The 15,625-nt window shown below is 39.8% G+C and overlaps 1 protein-coding gene across 50 annotated transcripts in view; it reads left to right on the top strand.

Moving 5' to 3' along the window:
* Nucleotides 1–15,625, top strand: part of MLLT10 (MLLT10 histone lysine methyltransferase DOT1L cofactor) — a 217,751-nt gene that overhangs the window by 114,925 nt on the left and 87,201 nt on the right. For all 50 annotated transcript variants that reach the window (XR_016218947.1, XR_016218946.1, XR_016218945.1 and 47 more), the window contains one exon: nucleotides 13,164–13,259. Coding sequence is in view for 45 of the 50 variants with exons in the window: in XM_089311539.1 (XP_089167665.1) it covers nucleotides 13,164–13,259 (96 nt within the window). In the remaining 5 variants the exon portion in view is untranslated. The remainder of the gene's footprint in view (nucleotides 1–13,163; nucleotides 13,260–15,625) is intronic.

Genomic DNA, 15,625 nt, shown 5'->3' on the forward strand with positions numbered 1-15,625 from the left:
TTATTCAGTTATCTATGATGATAAAGTATTTATTTATTTATTTGACAGAGTTAGACAGTGAGAGAGACAGAGAGAAAGGTCTTCCTTCTGTTGGTTCACCCCCCAGATGGCCGCTATGGCCAGCACTATGCCGATCTGAAGCCAGGAGCCAGGTGTTTCTTCCTTATCTCCCATGCGGATGCAGGGACCCAAGCACTTGGGCCATCCTCCACTGCCTTCACAGACCACAGCAGAGAGCTGGACTGGAAGAGGAACAACAGGGACTAGAACTTGGTGCCCATGTGGGATGCCGGCACTGCAGGTGGAGGATTAACCAAGTAAGCCACGGCACCCTTTCTAGTCCCGGCTGCTCCTCTTCCAATCCAGCTCTCTGTTGTGGCCTGGGACAGCAGTAGAAGATGGCCCAAGTCCTTGGGCCCCTGCACCCATGTAGGAGACCAGGAGGAAGCACCTGGCTCCTGGCTTTGGATTGGCACAGCTCTGGCTTTTGCAGCCATTTTGGAGTGAACCAATGGATAAAGGATCTTTCTGTCTCTTTCTCTCATTGTCTATAACTCCACCTCTCAACTAAATAAAAAAAAAAGCCATAATTATCTTAAGAAATTTAATATGAATATGATATTACTGTCTAATATATGGTGCATATTCATGTAATCCTCAATTGTCCCAACAATGTTGTAATTTGTAACTGGTTTTAAAAGTTATTTATCAGGATTCAAACAATATCAAATGTTGCAGCTATTGTTTATGTCTACTTTAAAGTCCTCAGGCTATTTTACCTTTTCTGACATTGACATTTTTTAAAAAGACCAGACCAGTTGTTTTGCAGGATGTCATTGAACTGAGATTTCTCTGATTTATTTCATGTTAAGCTTAGCTGTTAAAAATACAACATAGGTGATATTCTGATCTTAGTGCATCATGTCAAAGGGTACATGATACTATTTTTAAAACATTTTATTTATTTTCATTTTATTTGAAATGTAGAGGGAGAGAAAAAAATTGCTGACTCCTGGTTCTCTTCTCAAATGCAACATCCAGGTCTGGACCAGGCCAAAACCAGGAGCTTGGAACTACATGTTGGTGACAGGAACCCAGGCACTTGAACAACCATCTCCTGCCTCCTGGGATATGCATTAGCAGGAAGCTAGAATCAGAAACAAAGCCAGGAGTTAAATCCACACACTTTGATATGTGTGGATTCAGGCTTCTCAAGTAAACTTCCTAACTGCTAGGCCAACCACTGGTTCATGGGGGATCATCAGTTGCTTTTATAACAGTTACTAACATTTTGTTTGTAGGGGTGGACATTTACTGTAGCAGTGATGACACGACTTTAGATTCCTGTGTGCCATATCAGAGTGCCTGGTTCAAGTCCTGGCTTCTTCACTTCTGATCTATCTCTTTGCTGATGTGCACCTTATGATGCAACGCTTGATGGATTAAACATTTGGATCCCTGCCACTCATATGGGAGGCCTGGATTGGATTCCAGGCTCCTACCTTGACCCTGGCCCAGCCCTGGTTGTTACAGATGTTTGGGAGTGAACCAGCAAATGAAAGATCTCTGTCTTTCTTTCTCTCTTGCCTTTCAAATATAATGGAAATAAATAAGTAAAAGAGTCAGTGAAAACTTTTAAAACTGTACTTCAGACTCAAACTATTATTTAAGTTTATATTCTTCCTTTAAACTTTCAAGTGAATCAGTTATGAACTCATTCAGTAATAACCTCAAACAATAAAAGGTTGATATAAAATGAACATATATAATCAGAATTCTTTATGTACACAACAATAAAAATATAATAGATGAGTAAAACCACATTTAAAATAGTAAGAAAACATGGTGGCAATAATGTAGTTTCTCAGTATCTCTGATTCCTCGTGTAAAAACAAAGCCACTAGATAACAAAACCAAAGATCATGGAATAACACAACAAAACCAGATGTCTCAAAGTTTAGCTGTGAACTCTAGATACAAGCAGATGAGAAAGAAAGAGATTCAGGACCTCTTAAAATTTGTGAGAGAAGGACCAATCAGAAAACCCCCAAAACTAATATCCACTGGTAAGCACTAAGGGCCAATTTGAGAAAAATCTGAAAAATGGAGTTCTACTCTTGTCCAAGACCTGATTAAATGAAAGTGGCTCATGTAAGGATTGATAGGACCCCTCAAAGGAGCTGTCCAGTAACCCATTCTAGGATAGGAATCCATTCCATTTAGGAATAATTTCTGAATGCCACCCCCTACTAAAAGAAACCAATGTTCGTTGGACAATTTACAACTTCCAAAGGATAGCAGGAAAAGAGAATATATATAATATAGCAGGAAATCTAGAATATTTTGTTTCACCTGAAATTTAAGAGATTCTTACGAACTTGGAAAAATTTCCAAAGAACCTAGGAGTCAACAGGCTCCCATTGGCCAGATTTGCAACAATGTGAATATGAAAATGAATGATAGGCACTAATTACACATTACAGTGACTTAAACACTCTTGTTTAGTTGATAATTGATAAATTGGTCAATAAGTGGAAGTGTGGATACATAGATGGAGCTCTTGAAAACTGTGCCTGCCAAGAGATAAATACGGATGCATGGATAGAAACATCACATTAGTACTATATATATATATATATATATATATATATATATATAGTACTAATATACTATATATTATATAATAAATATAAGAGAGAGAGACAGAGAGAAAGGTCTTCCTTCCATTGGTTCACCCCCAAATGGCCGCTGCGCTGATCCGAAGCCAGGAGCTAGATGCTTCCCTCATGTGGGTGCAGGGGCCCAAGCACTCGGGCCATCCTCCACTGCCCTCCTGGGCCACAGCAGAGAGCTGGACTGGAAGAAGAACAACCGGGACTAGAACCTGGCGCCCATATGGGATGCCGGCGCCACAGGCAGAGGATTAACCAAGTGAACCATGGCACTGGCCCCCAGTACTACTATATTTATAAGTGACTCAGGCAAAGATCCTGAAATTCAAACACTGGATCAAGGGTGGGCATTTGGCATAACAATTACAATGCTGCTTGGGATGCCTACATTTTTTATTGGAGTGCCCAAGTTCATGTCCCAGCTCTACCCTTTGTTTGTTTGTTTTTAAGATTTATTTTATTTATTTGAAAGAGTTACAGAGAGAGAGGTAGAGACAGAGAGAGAGGACTTCTATCTGCTGGTTCACTCCCCAGATGGCCGCAATGGCTGAAGCTGCGCCAATCTGAAGCCAGGAGCCAGGAGCTTCTTCCAGGTCTACCACATGGGTGCAGGGGCCCAAGGACTTAGGCCATCTTCCACTGTTTCCCGGGCCATAGCAGAGACCAGCTCTGCTTCTAATTCCAGTTCTCTGCTAATGCAGACAGACCCTGGAAGCAGCAGAGACGTCTTATGTACTGGGTCCCTGCCATATATGTGGGAAACAGAATGAGTTCCAGCCTCCTGGCTTTATCCTGGCTCAGTCTGGGCTCTTGTGAGTATTTGGGGAGTAAACCAGCAGATTAAAGATCTCTGTCTCTCTCTTTCTCTGCCTTTCAAATAAAAATACATAAATAAAATTTTTTAAAAAAGGACTCTGGCAGAAACAAGCCTAACTTAGATGTTTATTTATGGTTACTGAAGAGATGAATGAAGAAAAAGCATATCGTATAGAGACAATAAAATAAAAGAAAGTTAAGCTAGCTCTCCAACCTCTTCCGTGAAGTTTGTTTGATTCATTTCTCTTTTGATAATAATGACATGGGCCCTAAGGTTTTCTGTCTAGCGTGTTTTTTCCCTTTACCTTTTTTACTGTAATAAAATTCATGAAATTTGCTATCTTAACCATTTTAAGCATACACTTCAGTGGCATTCAGTATATTCACCACTGTCCATCCTTCCATCTCTGTTATTCATTTCGCCTTGCAAAACTGAAACTGTATCTTCATTAAAGAGTTAACTCCCCATTTTTCTTTTCCTAAAACTCTTTGAAACTACTCTCTACTTTTTGTCTCTATGATTTGGCTACTCTTATACCTCATATTAGTGGAATCATACAATACTTGTCTTTTTGTTCAGAATTGTTCCAGTTGCTCCACATTCTTGGCAACACTTATTTTTTCTGTAGTGGTTTGTACCTTTATTACGATAAGTTATTTGGCTTTTGGCCTTTTCTTTGTCTACTTGGGAATGTGATTATTGTCAATTTTTTTTTTAAGATTTTATTTATTTATTTGAGAGGTAGAGTTAAAGAGAGGGTGAGACAGAGGCAAAGGTCTTCCATCCATTTGTTCACTCCCCATAGGCCACAAGAGTTGGAGCTAGGCTGGTCTGAAGTCGAGCTAGGAGCTTCTTCTGGGTCTCCCATGCGGGTGCAGGGGTCCAAGCACTTGGACAATCTTCTACTGCTTTCCTAGGCCGTAGCAGAGAGCAGGATCAGAAAAGGAGCAGCCACGACTAAAATCGGTGCCCATATGGGATGCTGGCACCAAAGGCAGAGGCTTTAGCCCACTACCCCACAGCCTAGGTCCCTATTGTCAGATTTTGTGTACTGTTTATTGTCTGATAGATGAGAGGAAAGGGTGAGAGTAGTATATTCAAATGCATATTGTAAAAGTATGAAGTTGTAGACAGTGCTACTGAATAAAATGTTTTTGCCCTTATGTTTTATGTGTTGTGCAGTATAGAAGCCATTAGCCATATGTGCCTATTGAACACTTGAAATGTGTCTAGTATAAACCCAAGTAGTGAATTTTTCATTAAGTTAAAAGTTAATCACACATGATAAATAGCTAACGTGCTTGACAGTATGGCTGTTGAAAAGGAGGTCCTCATTGTTCATATTTAAAGATATTTTAATAAATACTAGAGATAATTTATGGTTAATTATGAAGTATTTTATTCCAATTTTAATTTCCTTTAACCATCTATTTCATTAAGTGCATTATTCTTAAATATGGAAAGTAAATGAAGACTACTAAGTTTTGGATCAACTGTTAGATGTTAGATTTTATAGCAAAGACTTTTTACTAAATCTTTCAGTTAACACCCTCAAAGCTTCTGTGATGAAAAATTATGAATATAATAGTTCATTCTTAATTGATGAATTCTTGGTGGAATTTACTCAGAGGATAGTCACCTTAAATGATTATGTGATAAAATGACTCAGTTGATGCTTCTACTGACTAAATTCTTCTTAGACCTATTGTTTTAGCCTTTCCTATCACATACAGCTATAGGTAATTTTAAAAAATAGGTGTAATAAAGTTAGGTGTTGTTTATTAAATTGAGAACTGGTAGCTTAGGTTAGGGTAAATGGATTAAACAAATATGTAAGTACATCTGAGGGAGAAGAGGCCAAGAAGAGGAAAATGAAGTGCTTATGGAAATCTGACATACATTTTCCATAAGGCAGTCAGAATTGCTAGTAGTTAATGTGGTATTTGAGAAAGATCTTGAATCTTGTCAGTGATTTTTCTTGAGATAGGAAGTACATTCTGAATAACATGAACAGTGTTTTTACAGTTCAGAAGCTAGACAGTTCAGACTGTTTTGTGTAAAGTTGGGATAGGAGACCCAGAATAGGCATGAAAATATGAATTTGGGTGATTTATAGCATTTCCTATATGAGGAGATGTTTGTGTCTAATAGTGATATGATTATAGCCACACTTGGAGATTATTCAAGCAGAATGCTGTGTCGTTACAGAATTTGGACACCACTGTGATGAGTGATAGTCTGTTTAAAGCATATATTCATGTTTTATATATTTGTTTTTCCCTTTAAAGAAATAAATTTTCTCTGTTAGACTTACTCATCTTTATAAGGCTAACACATGTTTTTATTGTTGGTGCTTATATACCTAATAAATAAAAACATTTTCTTTGTTACTTAGTTATCGATTGAAATAAGGGAGAACAGTTGTAGAATGATGATCATTGTGATACCCGTGATGACCACCATCACAAACAATAACTACAGTGAATGTAGTAGTTCCTGTATTGGTAGACACTGTTCTAAGTGCTGTATATGTATTAACTCATGTAATCCTAAATCACAAACTTGTGAAGTGGATAATATTATTTTCATTTCATAGGTGTAAAAAATATGACATAGAAATGGAATGTCTTGTACAAACAAATATAGATTGTTAAATAGAGCTGAATTTGAGCACAGATAGATTGATGCCCGAGTTTGCTCTTTTTTTTTTTTTTTTTTTTTTTTTTTTTTAAGAGATAAGAGTTACAGACAGAGGGAGAGGCAGAGAGAGAGGTCTTCCTTCCGTTGGTTCACTCCCCAGATGGCCGCAACGGCCAGTACTGTGCCGATCCAAAGCCAAGAAACAGGAGCTTCCTCCTGGTCTCCCACATGGGTGAAAGTGTCCAAGGACTTGGGCCATCTTCCACTGCTCTCCCAGGCCATAGCAGAGAGCTGGATCGGAAGAAGGGCAGCTGGGACTTTAGTTTGGCCCAGCTTCAGCTATTACAGCCATTTAAGGAGTGACCCAGTAAATGGAAGATCTCCCCCTGACCCCACTGTGTAATTCTGCCTTTAAAATAAATTTTTTAAAAGAAGTATTTATTTGTTTGAGAGGTAGAGTTACATACAGTGAGAGGGAGAGACAGAGAGAAAGGTCTCCCATTTGCTGGTTTACTCGCCAAATGGTCACTAGGGCCAGAGCTGGGCTGTTTTGATGCCAGTAGCCAGGTCTTCCATGTAGGTCCAGGGGCCCAAGTGGTTGTACCATCTTTTACTGTTTTCCAAGGCCATAGCAGAGAGCTGGATTGGAAGGGGAACAGCTAGGATTGGAACCAGCACCCATATAGGGTGCCAGCACTGCAGGCCGAGTATTAACCTACTGTGCCATAGCACCAGCCCCTCAGTTAAATCTTAAAAGAAAAAAACCAAAATGTCAGAGTAAAGGTTTCACATAACTGAAATGATGAGATTTTGCTTGGAGTACTTTTGGATATAGCAAAAGGAAAAGGCAACTTTTTGAATGTATATTTTAAGTTATATTTTACACGTTACCTCTAAGCTACCTTTGGGATTTTATTCTAGTTTTCAATGTGTTTGCTTGTTTCTCTTCTGTCAAATAACAGTTCTCTCCAGTCTTCATTTTATTCTTATCTTCCATTTCAATCCAAATCTAGCACTTACCTAGCTTTGCTTTTCTAATGAAGCTAGATTTCATTAGATTTGTAAGACTCAGACTGTGTCTCTAGTTTTGGATACCTTTTACCCTTTTTTTTTCTTTATGCTTTCATTTCACAATTATTAGTTGTCTTTATGTATGTATCATACTGCCAGGCTATGTTATATCCCAAAGGTGATCCCTGTTTTTCATGTTTCACTGTTCTTTAACAATGCCTAATGTGATTTCTTTTCTTTTCTTTCTTTCTTTCTTTTTTTTTTTTTTTGTAAAAATTTATTTTATTTCTTTGAAAGCGTAAAGGAGAGAGGTCTTCCATCTGTTGGTTCACTCCCCAGGTGGCTGCAAAAGCTGGGGCTGGGCCATAGCCAGGCTGAGTCCAGGAGCCAGGAGCTTCTTTCTGGTCTCCCACGCAGGTGTAGGCACCCAAGCATGTGGGCCATATTCCACTGCTTTCCCAGGTGTATCAGCAGGAAGCTGGAACCTGAAGTAGAGTGGCTGGGACTTGAGCTGAAAGCTGTATGTGATTCCAGCGTCACAGGTGGTATCTTTACCTGCTATGCCAACAGTGTTGGTCCCTAATGTGATTTCTTCCATCTTTCCTCCCTCCCTCCCTCCCTCCTTCTTTCCCTCCTTCTTTCCTTCCCTCCCTTTTTCATTTGAGAGACAGAGTTACAGAGAGAGAGACAGACAGAGATAGAGGTCTTATGGGGCTGGGTCTGTGGCGTAATTGGTAAAGCCTCTGCCTGCAGTGCATCTCATATGAGCGCCAGTTCAAGTCCTGGCTGCTCCACTTCCAATATAGCTCTTAGCTTCGGCCTGGGAAAGTAGTAGAAGATGGCCCAAGTCTTTGGGCCCCTGCACCCACATGGGAAATCTGGAAGAAGCTCCTGGCTCCTGGCTTCAGATAGTCGCAGCTCCGGCCATTGTGGCCATCTGGGGAGCGAATTAGCGGATGGAAGATCTGTCTCTCTGCCTCTTCTCTTTCTGTGTAACCCTGACTTTCAAAGAAATAAATATTAAAAAAAAAATAAAAGAGATAAAGGTCTTATATCCGCTGGTTCACTCCCCAAATGTATGCAACGACCAGAGCCAGGAGCTTCTTCTGGGTCTCTTGTGTGGATGCAGCGGCCCGAGTAATTAGACCATCTTCCACTGCTTTCTGTTAGTAGAGAGCTGGATCAGAAGAGGAGCCACCAGGACACACCCTATGGGATGCCAGCTCCATAGGCAGAGGCTTAACCTAATCTCTTACAGTGCCAGCCCCTAATGTGATTTCTTAAACACAGTGATGCCATGTGAAATACTTGATTTTTAAATTTTGGAACATATCCTGGGTTTCAGTTACAGGGTAGTAGAATAAAGATAGCATTCTTTTAGCTTTTGAGTAATTAGAGCTGGTTTGGGAAACATTCTGATTTTAGTTGCATTGAATATAATGGTATTTGTATATATGTTTATAGGCAAATACAAGTATGAAACTGGAGGAGCAAATAATACTAGAGGAGAAGTATTTGCTGAAGTTATAAAAAGTAATAATATTTGATGAGGCATTGAGATATAATGTAAAGACTTTTATCCTTGGAGTAGGAAGATACTTAATCATTAAATGTTTAGCTGAGTGTGTTGGTTAAGCGAAAGAAGTTAAAGTAGCACTAAATCAATTGTTACTAATTCCTTTGTGTGTGTGTTTCTTTGCCTTTTCTAGCCATTATAGGTTATTGTGTACTGTAATCCCTATTTTTCCATTCCTACTTGCTTCATCTTTTAAATAAACAATTAAGTTTTCATTGTATTTCTAAGTCAGAGAGGTCTTCCACCCACTGGTTTATTCCACAAATGCCTGCAATAGCCTGACTGAGCCTCGTAAAGCCAAGAGCCTGGAACTTATCTGGGTCTCTTATTGGGTGGCAGGGACTCATGTACTTGACTCATTGCCCGCTATCCTCCAGAATTTGCATTAGCAGGAACCTGTATCAGAAGTGGAGTAGCTGGGACTTTAATCAGGAACTCTGCTATGGGATGCAGGTGTCCCAAGCGGCAACTTAAGGTGGTGCACAAAATGCCTGCCCCCTTTGTCCCATCTTTGAAGCAAGCTCTATTATTTCTCTCCAACCATTTGTCCTCTGACACTCTTCTGTTCTCCTCTCTTAAGGACCTTTGTAATTACCTTGGGACCACCTAAGTAATCTAGGAGTATCTCTCCATTTTGAAGTCCTTAATTATGTGTGCATACTGCTTCTTGCCACGGAAATATATTTACACATTCAAGGGATTAAAATGTTGACATCATTGAGTGCCAACATTGTGCCTAATGTAGAAGTACTCTTGCTATGAGAGTATCATCAATTCTGCTGTTACAAAGTGATTACATGTAACTTTGCATCCACATCACATGTACTAAGGTTGAATAGCTGCACCAATCCAGAGGACACCATTGCATTTCAGCTTACTTGGACCATTAGCCAAACTCTCCCCATTTAGGGGGAGCTCTGAATCAGGATCTGCATTTAGAAAGCAACTTTACATCATGTAGTGAAGTAGATACCTGTCATTTGTGAATTAAAGCTGAGGTGCTTCAGGAGCCACACCAGTTGGGTTCCTGAATATACCATTTCCATTTGACAAGTGAGGATTTTGGGGTCCTTGTCACATCCTTGAGTCTGACTAGCATTGTGTCTTGGCCTGGAGAGTCAACAGGCCTCCATGGGTCTGGAATTCTGTTTCAACAATAGCAAGGTAATAGTTGATTTTCAAAAAGAGTACATGGGATATCCTGTGCTGGACACAGTAAATCCAAAACCCCAATGAGTTCCTGTAGGTGTAAACTTTTTGCCAAACGATTCTTTGACAAAATCTTTTTTCATAGAAACTTGTAGCTTTTAAAGGTAAAATGTATTGCATACAACTTGTTGCATGGTATCAAGCACAGCCAATTGTCTTGATCTTCTCAAAGGATTCATATTTGCAGGATAGGTAAAAGTACTCAGTAGAATGTTGAAGTCAGCCACATGTAGCCTTTGCTAATTGAAGAATTGAATAATGTGCTAAGTTTCTTCTTTGAATGTGAAAGCCTGAAGTGACCATGGTTTTTTCTTCCCTGGGAGAGGAATCTGGCTTTGTGAATCTAGTCCTGTAGTTTCCAGAAACTTGTGGTTCAGGTATTTGAATTCCATCTGCACTTTCTTTTGTTTTCTTCTTCTTCTTCTTTTTTTTTGGGGGGGGGGGGCAACTCTTGGCAGAAGTGTGATAATATCACAGTCAGATCTTTTGAGACTAAGACTTGTGACTTACCAATAGTTGTGAAAAGTTTGGAAAATTGGAGGCAGTAGTCCTCCATTCTGAAATACTTACCTATTTGTGGCAAATGGTAGGGGAGTTTAGGTCTTTCTGGGGAAGCACTTCGAACATGTGAACTGATCTTGATCTTTGGGTGTTAGTGGTATAGCAAGCAGGTGTTGGAAATGTCAGTGACAACCTAAAAAGTATCAGCAGTCTGTGTAATGGATTTAGTCTGTAACTGAACTCGGTTGTAATTCACTGTAGGTCTGCAGCTCCTGCTAGCTGGCCTGGCATGGATTTTCTTGTGAGGTACTACATCTTCTCACTGTCCGTACCAACTTTAACCTTTTTTAAAAAAAATTATTTATTTATTTTAAAGAGCTACACAGAGAGAGAAGGAAAGGCAGAGAGAGGTCTTCATCTGCTGGTTCATTCCCAAATTGGCTACAATGGCTGGAACTGTGCCGATCCAAAGCTGGGAGCCAGAAACTTCTTCTGGGTCTCCCTCATGGGTATATGGGCCTCAGGACTTGTTACCTGGTTGACTGTACAATTTTTCACCTGTTTGCTACTCCTTTCCATAGCTTACTTCGAAACCCATTGTTTGCTCTAGGAGGCCCCCCCCCCCTTTTTTTTTCCCGGAAAAATATGTCTATTAGCATCACAACCTCATTGTGAACGACGTGTGAAAGAGATTTCTAATTTTATCCTATTTGTAAAATACGTAGTTTAGGAGCCAGAACTTAAGGACATAAATAATGAGACTAGAATATTGCTGTTTACATGGAGATTACTAATGACACCTCCCCTCCCACTCTATTTTCCCTTTGCCTTGTACTAGTCTCAACCCCCAAAATTGTTGGTGTTACACACTCTATAATAGAATTTTTGAGGATTTTTTTTTTCCAGTTTCATTTTGTGGACTTAGATGTTTAAGTATACCTTCTGTTGCTCATTTATTAGATGAGATTATTCAGAAACACAAGTTATCTTTATACATGATTATCTTTTTTTTTTTTTTTTTTAATTTATTGAAAGGTAGAGTTGCTGAGACAGAGATCTCCCATCTGCTGGTTTACTCCCCAAATGGCCACAACAGCCAGGGTTAGGCCAGGCTGAAGCCAGGAGCGTGGAACTATATCTGAGTCTCCCATGTGGGTAGCAGGGGCCCAAGCAGTTGAGCCATCATCTGCTACTTTCCCAGGCACTTTAACTGGGCTGTGAAGCAGAAGAAGAGCAGCTGGGCCTCAAACCAGTGCCCATATGGAATGCCAGCATTGTAGGAGGTGGCTTTGCCTGCTAAATCAATGCCTGCCCCCATTTTGAATTTTTGAGGGTACATTTGTCCTCTTACTATCTCTTAACATTTTAATGTTGCCTATCTCTTAACACTTTAATGTATCAGTTGTAACTTTTTTAGTCTTAAAATTAAAGATATAGTTCTTTACACCATGTTTCCAATATTAGAATATTCTGAAATTTTTAGTCTGTAGTTATTCTTACAGCGAATTTTCTGGATTCTGCTATTTTCTTATTAGCATTAATTTATTTATTATTTATTTTATTTATTTTGACAGGCAGAGTTAGACAGTGAGAGAGATAGAAAGGTCTTCCTTCTGTTGGTTCAACACCACCCCCACCCCCCCAAATGGCTGCTGTGGCCGGCGTGCTGCATTGATCCGAAGCCAGGAGCCAAGTGCCTCCTCCTGGTCTCCCATGCGGGTGCAGGGCCCAAGCACTTGGGCCATCCTCCACTGCCTTCCCAGGCCACAGCAGAGAGCTGGCCTGTGTGATTCATTCACTCTGATTCTCTAATCCATGTTCTTTGAAGCCAGGGCAGGGATGCTACAGACCCTGTATTCTTTGAGAGTTTTCTTATGATCAAAGCAAAATGATGTGCTGTATCTCTCATCTGGCTTCTTTTTCCTCCCCCGACCCTGAAACCTTTTATTTAAGCTATAAAAACTTATAAATGCGACTTTGGTACATAGTGATTATTGCCACCCTACCCGTTCTCCCACCTGCGCTGCTACTCTTCTTCCTCCTCTCTCTCCTATTCCCATTCTTACTTTTTACTAAGATCTATTTTCACTTAACTTTATACACATAAGATTAACTCTTTACTAAGTAAAGATTTCAACAAATAGTATGAAAAAAAAACTGCTTCTCAACAGTTGAGACAAGGACTGTTTTTTTTTAACCACTGTACAGTATTACATGTTGTGTGTATCCCATAATTTCTTTATCCAGTCTTCAGTTGATGGACATTTGGGTTGATTCCGTACCTTAGCTGTTGTGAATTGAGCTATATCAACTAGCTTCTTTAGCCATTGGGTGGGAGATACCTCCTTTCCCCAACTCTACCTTTCAAATAAATCAAAATTTAATTAAGAAAATCCAGCATAAACTTTGCTTTTAAAAAAGTGTCTATGACATGGGACAAGAAATAGTGTATATTTTGCCAAATATAAATTTCAAAGATAACTGTGGACTTTAGTTGTTTATTGTTACTCTTTTAGATTGATCATGAATAAGGGAGCAGAAGTCATGTAAAAATGACTTACATGACTATTACTTGTTTATATATAAAATGACACCATGATCAGTGCAATACTTTTTATAAAGATTTTGAGATGAGTATTTGTAAATTTTTAAAATTAGTAAATACTTGCAAAAGAATATCTTTTTGGATATATATGGATTATGATTTAAATTTAATTTTGCTTCTATTTATTTTTAGAAATATAAAGAAAAGGACAAACACAAACAGAAACATAAAAAGCAACCAGAACCATCACCTGCACTAGTTCCATCCTTGACTGTTACTACAGAAAAAGTAAGTTTTAAGTGTCATGTTTTGCTTATATAAGAGCTATTTATGTTTCGTTTTTTAACCCTAAGGTGTGAGATGTGTTGTCATTTCCAGTGTCCAGATCCTAATTTTTCTCGCCTCTTTAACTGTTCATGAAACACTTAGGATTCTTCTTCTTCTTCTTCTTCTTCTTTTTAAGATTTATTCATTTATTTGAAAGTCAGAGTTACACACAGAGAGAAGGAGAGGCAGAGAGAGAGAGAGAGGTCTTCCATCTGATGGATCACTCCCCAATTGTCCACAACGGCTGGAGCTGCACTGATCTGAAGCCAGGAGCCAGGAGTTTCTTCAGGGTCTCCCACGTGGGTGCAGAGGCCCAAGGGCTTGGGCCATCTTCTATTGCTTTCCCAGGTCATAGCAGAGAGCTGGGTTTGAAGTGGAGGAGCTGGGACACAATCCGGTGCCCATATGCGATGCCGGCACTGCAGGTGGTGGCTTTACCTGCTACACCACAACGCCAGCCCCTTAGGCTTCTTCTCCCTTTATCATACATTATGTTTCCTCCATACTTGTCTCCAAAGACTGCTTAGTTAGATTAGTAAGTGGACAGCATCATTGAGTTTAAGAATTTGGGCTGTGGGGTGGACTTTATCCACCTGGATTTTCAAATCTGGCTTTACCATTTATTGTTTCAGTGGTTAGGTTAACAATTAACTTATTAAAATGGGGGACATGAGTAGTGAAATTGAATGCGTTAATACATGCAAAGCAATTAGAATGGTTTTCATTCATAACAGGTCTTACTTGGTTTTGTTAGTTATTACTAGGATTTCATCATGTGGTTAATATGAAAATGAATGGAGGAATAGAAAAGTGGCTGTGACAGAGTAAGCAAGTAGAGAAATGGCAGTAGAAAATGAGGCCATGGTTAGAAGCTAGTGATGCTGGCTTCCAAATGTCACTCTAAACGTTTTTTTTTTTTTTTTTTTTTTTTTTTCTTTTTCTTTGCAAATGTGTTAATTTAGGGACTGAGCATTATGGTGCAGTAGATTAAGCTGCCACCAGCGATGTAGTTTCCTATATCTGAGTGCTGTTTCAAGTAACACGGGTCTTTCTGATCCAGCTCCTTGCTCTTGTGCCTGGGAAAGCAATGGAAAGTGACAGATTATGTATCTGAGTCCCTGCCATCCAGATGCTTGACTCAGATGGATATCCAAGCTCCTGGCTTTATCCTGGTCCAACCCTGGCCATTGTGACCATGTGGGGAATAAACCAGCAGATGGATGATTCTCTCTGTATCTTTCACTTTACCTTTCAAATAAATATTTGAGGGGCAGAGATGCAAAGAGAGGGTGACTACAAGACAGAGAGTGTGCTTTCATATGTTGATTCACCCCATGTGCTTGGAGTGGCTGTGAGTAGGCCAGGCCCAGTTATTTGAAATATCACTGCTATGCTGCTATGTCCCAGGATCTGCATTAGCAGGAAGCAACCCAGGCACTACCATGGGGGATATCTTAAATAGTGCCTTTTTTTTTTTTTTTTTTTTTAAATTTTTATTTGACAGAGTTAGTGAGAAAGAGAGAAAGGTCTTTCTTCCGTTGGTTCACCCTCCCAAATGGCTGCTATGGCTGGAGCTGCCCCAATCCAAAGCCAAGAGCCACATGCTTCTTCCCAGTCTCCCATGCAGGTGTAGGGGTCCAAGCACTTGGGCCATCCTCCACTCACTGCCTTCCCGGGCCACAGCAGAGAGCTGGACTGGAAGAGCAGCAACTGGGACAGGAACCCAGCGCCCATATCAGGTGCCGGCACCGCAGGCAGAGGATTAACCAAGTGAGCCATGGTGCTGGCCCCCTTAAATAGTGTCTTAATGGTTAGGTCAAATTGCTACTCTAAAACTTCATCTTTTTGAGTAAAAAATGGGCTGTTATAGGGTTCTGAACTGAAATGTAACATGGTCTAAGTTGAATATTGAAAGCAACTCTAGCTGCTTCATTGTGTATAGACTGTAGGCAGGCAATAGGGGAAGTATATAAATCATTATGAGGTTATTGCAATAATCCAGAGACAGATGTAACAGTGCATGCAGTAACAGCTGAGAAGGTGCTGAATACATTTAAAGGTAGAGTCCATGTGACCTTCTTATAGATTATAGCTGTAAGAGAAAGAGAAGATCTCAAGTTGATTCTACGAGTTTTGGTCAAGACCAGGCGAAGCAATGGAGTGACTGTTAACAAAGATTGGGAAGACTTTGGATATAATAGGTTGTTCTTTTCTTTTTAGGTCTCATGTGATTATATTGTGCCTACCAGAAAATCCAGGATCATTTCTCTGCTTTAACATTCACAAGCTTACTTACATCTGTAAATCCATGTAACAAGGGATTAGGA

The sequence above is a fragment of the Oryctolagus cuniculus genome, chromosome 13 (genome assembly GCF_051225735.1).
Source record: "Oryctolagus cuniculus isolate XC-2025 breed Fujian yellow rabbit chromosome 13, ASM5122573v1, whole genome shotgun sequence".
Lineage (NCBI taxonomy): Eukaryota > Metazoa > Chordata > Mammalia > Lagomorpha > Leporidae > Oryctolagus > Oryctolagus cuniculus.